The sequence below is a fragment of the Mus caroli genome, chromosome 9 (genome assembly GCF_900094665.2).
Source record: "Mus caroli chromosome 9, CAROLI_EIJ_v1.1, whole genome shotgun sequence".
Classification (NCBI taxonomy): Eukaryota; Metazoa; Chordata; class Mammalia; order Rodentia; family Muridae; genus Mus; species Mus caroli.
In genome coordinates, this window is record NC_034578.1 from 52,022,422 (window position 1) to 52,033,323 (window position 10,902).

The window sequence follows — 10,902 nt, forward strand, 5'->3', positions numbered from 1 at the left end:
AGCTTAAGATCGTTTATTTAAAAGTCTAGCAATTCCATAAAGAAAGCCAGGTTCTGAGAAAGTTCAACACAGAAAAAAGTATAGACAAGAGGAGAAAGTGCCACTTACGGTATGCATGGGAGATCATGTCAGAGCTGCCAAGCGTATTTAGACATGGCCACTGTAGCATTTCAATTTTTTTTTTTAAAGATAATTCACTTACCTGTTTCCCTAAAGAATAGTGATCACTGATTCAGACTTAAAATTATTTCTAAAACTTCACCATGGACGATGGATCATTCAGTCTACAGGTAGCAAGACAGACTAGGGGCTATTTATATTTTAATAAATAGTATAGAGTATATAAATGACCAAACATATAAAGCAATGACTTTCCGGCATTTCTGTAGAAGTGCACAGGGAGAATTCAGCTCTGGTCTGTGGTGGGGTTAAGGATCGGGGAGAACGTAGCCTTGCAATATCAGTAGGTTTTGAATGTGGCTACATACAGAGAAGAGACAGAACAGCTGTAAATATAAGGTAATCAGGGTAATGTAAAGTGTATCTAGTGCAATCGGTTGCTTCTAGATCTTAAGGCAAAGCTTAAGGCAAAGGCTACAAAAGTAGGCTTGGTTCCAAACTGTAAAAAAGCCCTAAAAGCTAAGCAAAACAGTAAGGCTTTACTTCATAGAGAGTCAGTGTGCAGGCGCAGAGTCTGTGGTTGAAGTTTTCTTGATTTTGCAGGTACAGAGATGCAAAAGGGGCTCCAGGAGTTAGTTTGGGAATTATTTCTGTTAGACAAACCTGGGGCCAGGAAGGTCTGACAGTAAAAAACAGAAAGGACTGGAGAGATTAAAGAGATAGAGCAAAGAAGAAATCTAAAGTGACAACTGGCTGAACCAGAAAAACCAGTCAGAAATGAGTCTGGGTTCATCCATGACAAGATGATTGGGAATACAGGGGATAGTATGGACGGGATGGAACATGAATTTACCACCCTCAGATATTGCTATTTCAGTCTATAATAATAACAACTGTAGAGGCCCTAAGGTCATTGAAAGGACATTATTTTTTAATAAAACAACACATGATTTAAAATGTCTGTCATTGAACCCCCCTGAGCCTTCAGACCCTCAGTCTTCCCTGCCCTCCCACCTCGCCCAGCTCTGACCCCTCTTCTCCAGGGTGTTGAACAGCTCTTGGTTACATGGCTCACTCATTGTTAGGGCCAACCCCCCTGACTTATGGCTACACACTTCGGTGGCCAGCTCTAGAGTCTTACCTTCTACCCATCACAAACTCAGAGTTGGCTATTCATTAACTGCTGTTCAAAACTGGAAACAGAAGGAACTAGACACATTCTTAAATTTAGTATTTCACCAGCAAACTGCCTGTTCTCTTTCATTGAGGGTAACTTTTCAAAAATGTACTAAAGACACATTTAGCCAAGTAAAAAAGCTGCAGGCAGACAAGCTCCCTTCCCATTTTAGTGACTCTCCCAATCCTGGCATTCTTAGCGCTGTCTTTTAGCTTATTTGGTGTAGAGACAGCTCGATGGTTCAAATATTCTGACCACGATGCAATTAATTTATACATTAAGGGATTAAAACCAAGAAATAATATCCATAGGTTAAAGAAAAAGTCACAATGGAAAATCTTAAACTTGGAACTGAATAATTAGAATTTGGAGGATGAACTACGATGCCCTTTAAATCTCTTACAACAGTAGTTCCTAACTATTGGAAGAGAAGGTTAAAGACCATTTTGATAGCTTGTATTTAAGCATTCTAAATTAAAGCAAAATGTCTTGTTTGAGCTTTCTATCCTAGCGATTTCTCATGATTGTTTTCTAACAATGTTGATCATATCATTTTCCCTAAACTGCTAAAATTCTAAAATTCAGAAGGGTCTCTCGAGTGAGTTGTTCTTCATAATCGGCCTAAGCTGGTAACTACCAAACCAGGTTTGAAAATGATCACCACATGGAGCCTTTTCTTTGCTGCTTTGCTTTGTTTTCTTCCAGAAGCGAACTGTCCTGCATGGAGAGATCAGAACATCCCGCTCCCCTTCATCTTATACGTTCCACCTTCTTTTCAAATCCAATGATGAAACTGAAATCACCCTCTCCCCCGGGCTGGCCGCGGCACTCACCTACAGAATGGGCTGGGGATAGTAGGGATCACATAACAAATCCCCCCATTGAGGCAAAATGACCTGTGCCTGGGACCACAGGGCTGCTCGTGATCTACAACACACATGCACACGAAATAGACACCGTTAACGCTTTTCTGAGGCCGCCTGGAGTTCAAACGTCTTATCTATGAACGAATCAGCATTTTGTTTTTTTTTTTTTACAAGAATGAACTCTCTTTTCACAAAATGAAACAATTTTATTCCTTATTTCATAGGCAAGAGGGATCTATCCCTTAAAAGTCATTCTAGCCCAAGGATATGGCTGTTGACAATAATAAGTGTAGAAGCTATGTAACAGAAATAAGAAATCTTCACCGTTAAAGAGCAGTCTAGTATACAACAAAACATGCCTGCCCCTTGCACAGCCTGTGGATTCTGTTGTACTTAGATACTTCCTAGACAAAGCTGTATTTATATCTTTATTTTACTGTTTATGTCTCACTCACTCATTCATATACATACACACACACACACACACACACACACACATATACAATTGAAATTGTAGTGGGGAAAGATTTAGATAATTGAAATAGATTCTGATTTCTAAAAACACTTTTACATATCTATGTCCAAAAACAAAGGAAGCAATCACATGAGGGTTGATTTGAGGGATTCCCGTGCTAGCTCCCCCCACCCCACAAAAAAAAAAAAAAAAAAGCCTTGAAAATTCAGCCTGTTGCTTAGATCTGGCCCGAAGGACAGTCTACTGAGGAAAGAAGTCACATTTTCTGTCTTGCTTTCCTCTTTGCCTGCTTTTCTTCCAGCTTCACTTTCTCTTTCACCCTTGACCTTTCCTTTACCAGTCTTCGTCAACTACTATTTACAAGGGAAAATTGAGAATTTCTCCTCAAAGAGAACACCACAGAGCTTTAAACTGCATGTTGCTAGTTTGTTTCTGCCTAAAACATGATCTAGAATCATCTCATGTGAAGAAGAAAATGGCAGTATTTCCTTTTGACATCAACTTGGCATTAAAAAACAATATGCTGTTAAAAAAAAAACCAAACTTGCTAGTATATTGACTTCTAAAATATTGATACCTATCAACATATAATTGCAAGAAGCTAGAAATCTCCAGTCTGAATTTGAAAAGTTTAAATTTCCCTTTTACTTTAGAAACAAGAAAAGCTTGTTTCAGTTTTCAGGTTGCAACTATGAATGCATCAAAAAAAGGTATATAATACTAAAGAAGAGGAAAAAAACACCACAAAGAATGTAGTGTTACAGAAACAAAGATGAACTGGTTCAAACTTTTTTTTCAGATTCCCTTTTCTTTTTTATACAAAGCCATGTCTTAATAAACCAACTTCTAACATTACTCACCTAACCTGAATTACTACCTCTTAAGCTAATTTTATTCTGATTTCATTCACTTAGAATTTGAGAAGTTGATACCAGATAGAAAGCTAGAATCTGTCGCTTTGTAAGAAGAAAAAAAACCCAATAAAACAAAAATAAAAAATAAAATAGCTTTATGTTATATAGGTCTTTTAAAGCTAAACTAATGTTTTTGGAAGGCTTTGCATGGGAAACAACATAGCTTTATATTAATATACATTGGTCATTTTCTTACTAAATAAACTCACACATAGACAAAAAGTATGAACTTACAAGAAATTACCTGTTGGCATCTTAATTTTTAAATAGTTTCATTCTTGATGGAAGAATTAAGGTTGAAAATCAGCACCTAAAATAATTTAAAATTTATATTTTAGGGGAGGTTATCCTGTTTGGAGGACATTATAATGCGCCAGATGTTCCATTAGCAAAACTATGAAATGTGGAAAATAGAACACACATGGCAGAATTCGAGCGTCTGAGACATACAGACAGTGCTGAAACACGAACAGGTGAAACGAAGACCGACGTTAAAAGGGTAGTGTTGGGTGAGAACGGCGGCACAGCGTCTTGCTTGAGAACACTATAGAAACGTGCAGACGCATGCTCAACTGAGCCACCTCCAGCTACATCTGTGCTTTTAAACCACGTAGCCCACAGAAACCTAATTTCCACAACGAACCCATGACCTCCCAAATTTTCAGCTTGTTGAAAATGGCCACTCTATAGAAAAATCTCAAAAAAGGATTTAAGCACTTCGGTTACAGCTTCAGAACCTGCACAAGTGCGCGTCCACGTTTGGTAGGCAGAAGCTACATAGTCTGCCTGCCAATCAAATGACAAACGCCCTTCCTTAAAATGGTGTCTGAGATTTGGCAAGGCAGTAAATGAGACATGCTTATGAGTGAAGTTTGCTACTGTAACAGAAACAAAGGCATTAAAATAGAGCTGCAGATGAAGGATTTAGCCTTACATTGGGATTGCAAGCTCTTGTCATAGTACAAAGACTATAATGAAAGTTTAATCTACCACTTTATATAAGTAAGTACATGCAATATTAAAGTCTTCTAAAGGCAATCTCTTTTACAGACAAGCAAAGAGAGGAGAGAGGTGAGGAGAGAGGAGAGAGAGGTGAGGAGAGAGAGGAGAGAGAGGGGAGAGAGGGGAGAGGGGAGAGGGAGAGCGCGCGCACAGTAAATGTATAATCATTGGCTCATTTTTTTTCTCCTTTTCCCCCAAATAAACAGGGCTTACCTCAACAGAAACTTATATTCCCATAAAAAAGTAAATTTTGCTAGACTTGCAGCGTTTCACAAGTGTTTGAACGCTGAGGACTTCAGCAGCTGTGACTTGTACTTTACAACGTGTCAAAAATCGGATTTATGTCACTTCAGTGTGGGCGAGGTCAAGGCAGACCAAGGTGTGAGCAGAGGTCGCAAGCAGCCAGGGGAACCACGCCCACACAGAGGTCAGGAGCAGCCAAGGGAGTCACGCCCACACGTTTCCAAACCGCAAACGGGTAGGATTTCACTAAGAAAAGGAGCTGCGGTAGGTGGCACCCCTAAAGCGCTGTCCAAGTTTCAAAGTTATGAAATAAGCCACGTTCTTTAGAGCCCTTACTTATCTCTGCATGTCTTGGTAACTAATAAGTGTTATGTAAGTATGTGGAAAAACAGCATTTTGGTTTGAAACTAATGGTCAGGTGCACCACAGAGTTTAAAAAATAATTTCTCTTATAGAGTAAGTAAAATATACAAATAATGACTTGAACTTATCAGACTGAACGAAGCAATAGTTGAAACGGAGCTCACATTTATCGTGGCACCTCTAACGACGCAGCTAGTGGATCTGATGATATAAGTTCTCAGGAGAACTGTGACACAGCGTTTGTGCTTGCTTAAGCACGCCTGTGTAAGTTCTGTCGTGTCTGGGAAACGCTGTCTCCTTGGAGTCACCCATTACCTCTGGCTCTTAGAATCATTCCTCCTCCCCTTCTGAGAAGATCCCTCACATTATCTCCCACATCAAATGAAATTCTATATAGTTAGCATATATATGCATAATATGTGTGTGTATATACATATGCACACAAATCATTTTAGCACACAGTATTTGAGACTGAAAATAAGATGATAAAAATAGCCTTTATTATTTTATTTGAACTAGGAAACTATTATGCTGCCAATTAATATAGAAATGAACACTAAACTGCACACGGGGATCATGTGACCTTAAGCCATTCAAGATGCATTTATTAAGAGACATGTTATGATGATTTGTACTGTCTTTTATACATGAGAAATTAAAAACAGGGAGAGCTATGTGATTCCTTATTTTACTATTTAAGACAGAGTCTTGAAGGACCCATACATAGCTCCAGCTGCAGAGGTAGCAGAGGTGGCCTTGTTGGGCATCACTGGGAGGAGAGGTCCTTGGTCCTATGAAGGCTAGATGCCCCACTGTAGGGGAATACCAGGGTGGGGAGGCAGGAGTGAGTGGGTGGGTGAGCACCCTCATAGAAGCAGGGGAAGAGGGGATGAGATAGGGGTTTGGGAGGGAACTGGTAAGGGGGATAACATTTGAAATGTTAATAAAGAAAATATCCAATAAGAAAGAAAAGACAGTCTTTATGTGTAGCCCAGGCTTGCCTGAAGTTTATAGTCCTTCTGCCTTAGTTTTCCAAATGTTGGGTTTGTAGATGTGTGCTACATGTGATTCTAAATTAAAAAAAAAAAAAAAGAAAAGATTTTCAAGCTAGCATTTCACTGAACGAAAGCCTTGGTACTTAAGAAAATTTCTCCATTTAACTGTGAACAAGTGTACTAAGCAGTGGATACCTTTTAAACAAATGCCCCCTACTGTTGGACACTGGATGAAAAACAGAACAAGTAACTAAGTTAAACTCTTTCACTGACTCGTCTCTGAGATTTGGATCTTAAGTGTGCGAACACCTAAAGCACATGGGTTGAACAGTTTGGTTCCTATCTGAAGGCACTTCTGGGAGGTAGTAGAGCTTTTAGGAGATGTGAGCTAGTGGAGGATGTTAGGTCTTTTGAGATGGGCCCTTAAACTAGGATACTGGGACCCTGACCCATCAAAGAGCATGAGCTAAGCTCTTCATCTTGTGGTATCTAGAAAACACAGGATGTGGCCACACAATGGAATACTGTTTGACAACAATGAGGAATTAACTAGTCACATGTGTAAGACACTGATGAACTTCAGAACATGCTAAGTGAAGACGTGAGTCCTAAGAGAGTACACATATGAACTTACATGAAATGAGTAACAGCTGCCTGGGCCTGAGGCTAGAAACATAAGGGACCTTTATAGAGAACAGAACTGTTCCAAAATTGGGTTATGGGAATGTCTGTACAACTCTTAAATGTAAAAATGCCACACAAAGATATGTGTAATTCTACTGCTGAAAACAAAAAGAATAGAGAAATATATTCCATAAGTAAGATAATGATTTCTGTTTAAAACACATTTAAAAAATATTTTTATTTATGTGTATATGTGTCTCTGAAAGCGTATGCCATGCGTGGGCGAGTACCTGCAGAGTCTAGAATAGTTGTTCTCAACCTTCCTAATGTAGGGACCCTTTTTTAGTTTGGTTTCTCATGTTATAGGAATGTCAACCATAAAATTATTTTGTTGCTACTTCATAACTATAATTTTGCTACTGTTATGAATCACAAATATCTGATATGCAGGAAATATGATATATGATTCCTGGGGAGAAGTGTGACCCACAGATCAAGAACCTCTGGTCTAGAAGGTGTCAGATCCCCTGGAGTTAGATTAACAGTCAATTTTGAGCTTCCTAACACAAGAGTTGGGAACCAAACTTGGGTCCTCTGGAAGAGCAGCAAATGATCTTAACGTCATCTCTCCTGCTCCCTAGATACACTAAGCTTTAAGTGACATGAGGACACACAGAAAGAGAAGTTTGAAAATCTAGACACTGCAATCAGGAAAACAATCACATTATAAAAGGGTGCTCTGGACTTGAAGCCATTTATTATGCACATGCTGTGTGACACAAAGGCGAGGGACTGTCTCCAATAAGATACTACATCTAAGTGTTGGTGGTTGGAGGAGTGCTAAGGAAACAGAAGGACAAGAGAAAAGCCATAGCCCCTCTCCCCAGAGGCAAGCTCTTCCTAGCATGTTTCCGATGTGAATCTCCATAATTCAGTATATAGTCCTCCTTTCTATATTTATTATTCTAGACAAGGTTAAGAGACTACATCTATGGCCCTGCCATAGATGTAGTCTCTTAACACTAGCTCCTACTTCTTTAACTTTCTTTGTTTCAACATTTAATAAGTTGTATTCTTTATTTCCCCTCTTGGCTACACTTGTAATTTCAAATGAGATAGATGGCCTCTTGGTATTTGCCAGGGATAAGTTCCAGAACTTCTTGCAAAGGCCACAATCTATGGGCACTTGAGGGAACACCTTTCCTATATGCATGCATGTATATCTTCTCCAGATCACTTATAATGCCTAACCTAATCCAATGCTACATAGATAGTGGGAATAGGATACTGTTCAAAAAAATAAGTCTCTGTATGTTCACTACAGACATAACTTCTCTTGGGCATCCACAGGTGTCTGAGCTCTCCAGTTGCGGACCCCTTTGGATATGGACGGTAACTGCACCTCTACAGCTTGATCAGCTGGGGTCAGTACACAAGCTGACTTTTGAAATACTTATTTTTCAAGATCTGTAGGTAGGTAGGGGTGTGTGTGTGTGTGTGTCTGTCTGTCTGTCTGTGATGGCCAGAAGAGGGCATCAGATTAACCTGAAATTCAATTGATACTGTAACCATAGACAGATGGTTGTGAATCATCATGTGGGTACTGGAACCAAACCTGGGACCTCTGTGAAAGCAGTGCTCTTAATTTCTGAGCCACCTCTCCAGTCCCACAAGCTAACTTCCTATTGTGCAAAGTAAGTAATGGTACTTACTGTCTTCTTTTTCCCATTTCTTTATCAGCCATGTCTTGACCCTTACACCATGACGATTTTTTAAAAATATTCATATTCTGGTCTATAATCCTAATGAACTCTTTTATATTTTACCGCCAGTTTACTCTAAAAGTTGGGAAACAATAAAAAGTACATGCATCATTAAGACTGTTTCATTAGCATTCCTGACAGATCTGTGAGGTATGCAGGAATAACATACCCTTTTCTCCTGAAACAGTCTTTTCTTACCCCCTGTCAGATGGTTTAACACCATTCTATATTTTATTTGCATCTTATTTGCCTTTTTATAGGAGGGGGGCTAAATGTTAACCATCTGATAGTTAATCTTAACCACCAGAAATACCAGCCTCGTAGTTGTGTTATCTGAGGCATTTTCCTTAGACACCATCTCTTCCAAGCTCTCCCCTACCCTGTATTGACTGACTTCCCCCTAGAATTGCTACTGAATGATCAAGCCGGCATTCCAAAGTTTCTTTTCACTGGGTTGGTTCCCACATCCTAGATCCCCTATCTTCTGTTTTGTTTGCCCTCTCATTGGCTGGAACCTGTCACCCAACTTTCTATAACAGGATGCAGTGCCAAATCGGAGTTCCTGTATGTGAATGACATCTTTATTTTGTCTTTACACAGGATAGAACTGAGCTGGTCACATTGATGTACACTGAAAAACAATTCCCAATTTGGATGCTGTATCATTCTCTCTCAGTGTCTGGCAATGGAGAGCACAGTGTGGTGCCTGTCTAATCCTTAAAACCCTGCACGTTACCAGCTCTCTCTTCTCCTGGGAGGTTTTCTATTTCTGCCAAAGGTTCCAAACTTTCATGAGACTGTTACCTAAACTTATCCTTGGGAAGGTTTTCCAAATAATGCTAGATAGCCATGTGGGTCCTTCCTAGCTGAAGCCACTCCATCCATCATTGTTTTGCTAACTCTTCTCTGTATTACACTACGGTGTAGTTTAGATTTAGGGAATTCTAGGGTTAATCTTCCTTACTTCTACACTGTTTTCTAGGCCAGTTTCAGACATCAGTGTCTGAGGGTTTTTCAGCTGTACCTGGTTAAATTCTTGCCTTTGACTTAGTGATAAATTTAATCAATAAAGAGTTCTTCATTCACTTATCATTCTCCATGGCTGTAATTAAATGACAGAATAGCTTCTCTAATCTCTCACAATGTACCAGGTAAAAACATCTTTAGGACTGGAGATGTGGCTCAGCTGTTTAGAGCACTCACTACTCTTCCAGAGGTCAGAGTTCAAACACCAGCTTCCACACCAGGCACTCTTAACCACCTATAAGCCTGGCTCCAGTTACACTCAACCCGCATATGCCCATACATACACGTAATTAAAAATAAAATCTTTTAAAAAGAAAACATTTCTAGGTGCTGTTTGGTTTCCTTCGTTTTATAACTTCCAGGGCCAGTGTTTATCAGGATCTTCTCTAATCAATATTGCTTTTCCTCGACTATTTGAGAAACCTTGATTGCTCATACATTTTAGCTGTTTACTCTTGGTTGACTCTTCTAGATAAGAGGTGTGGATTCCTCTGACATTGTGTAAGTACCGCAGCTTTCCAGCAGACCTCACACTCTGATGGGAATAGGTACTCTGTGTACCTGAGTGGAACATTTGACTGGGAGGTTTGTTTTGGGGAAGAACTGGCCAGGATCCCACTGGCATACTGCAGAGCTAAAACTTCTCTTAGAGCACAGTATAAATCTATTACATACCCAAGCCCAGATTGTTTTTGTAAAATGCCTGATCTTGAGTGCTACACACACACACACACACACAAGTTGGAATTGCCCTGGAACTATGACTTAAGTCATAGACTTAAGCTGACCTTAGACTTGTAGCAATCCCCCTGCCTTAGCCTCCCAAGAGCTATGACTGTAGGGATATCCTCTGTGAGGTGAGTAGTCTGGTATATAAGTCCAAGCAGAAATACCCGACAGTTTTAAAAATATTTTAAGGATCATAAACAAACATTTAAAATCACACAGGAAAAAAAATCACACAAACTGCTCTAGTTTGAATGTGTGTAACCCCTTGAAAAAGTGTGTTGACCCTTCCAGTCCCGTCAGCACTCGGGTAGCTAGGGCGCGGAGTCGGCTGACACCCGCAAGCTACCCACTAGACCCTCCATGGGATCTTAAGACCTCTGGTGAGTGGAACACAGCTACTGCTGCAATCCAATCGCGCGGGACCTGAGACTGCATTAATTAGGGAAGCAGAAAACCCGGCCTGATCAGGGGCACAAGTCCCTTCCAGTCCACACCAGCACAGGGGTACCTTGGACGTGGAATCTGCGGACACCCGTAAGGTATACACAGGACCCTCCACGGGATCTTAAGACCTCTGTGAGTGGATCACAACTTCTGCCAGGAGG

General features: G+C 40.1%; 1 protein-coding gene across 1 annotated transcript in view; it reads right to left on the bottom strand.

Annotated features, from left to right (window-relative positions):
* Positions 1-10,902, bottom strand: part of Nrg4 (neuregulin 4) — a 103,167-nt gene that overhangs the window by 55,663 nt on the left and 36,602 nt on the right. Inside the window, exons 7-8 of the mRNA XM_029481086.1 lie at positions 3,797-3,862; positions 2,131-2,224 (exon numbers count right to left, since the gene is read on the bottom strand). Coding sequence (XP_029336946.1) covers positions 2,131-2,224; positions 3,797-3,806 — 104 coding nt within the window. The 5' untranslated portion in view covers positions 3,807-3,862. The remainder of the gene's footprint in view (positions 1-2,130; positions 2,225-3,796; positions 3,863-10,902) is intronic.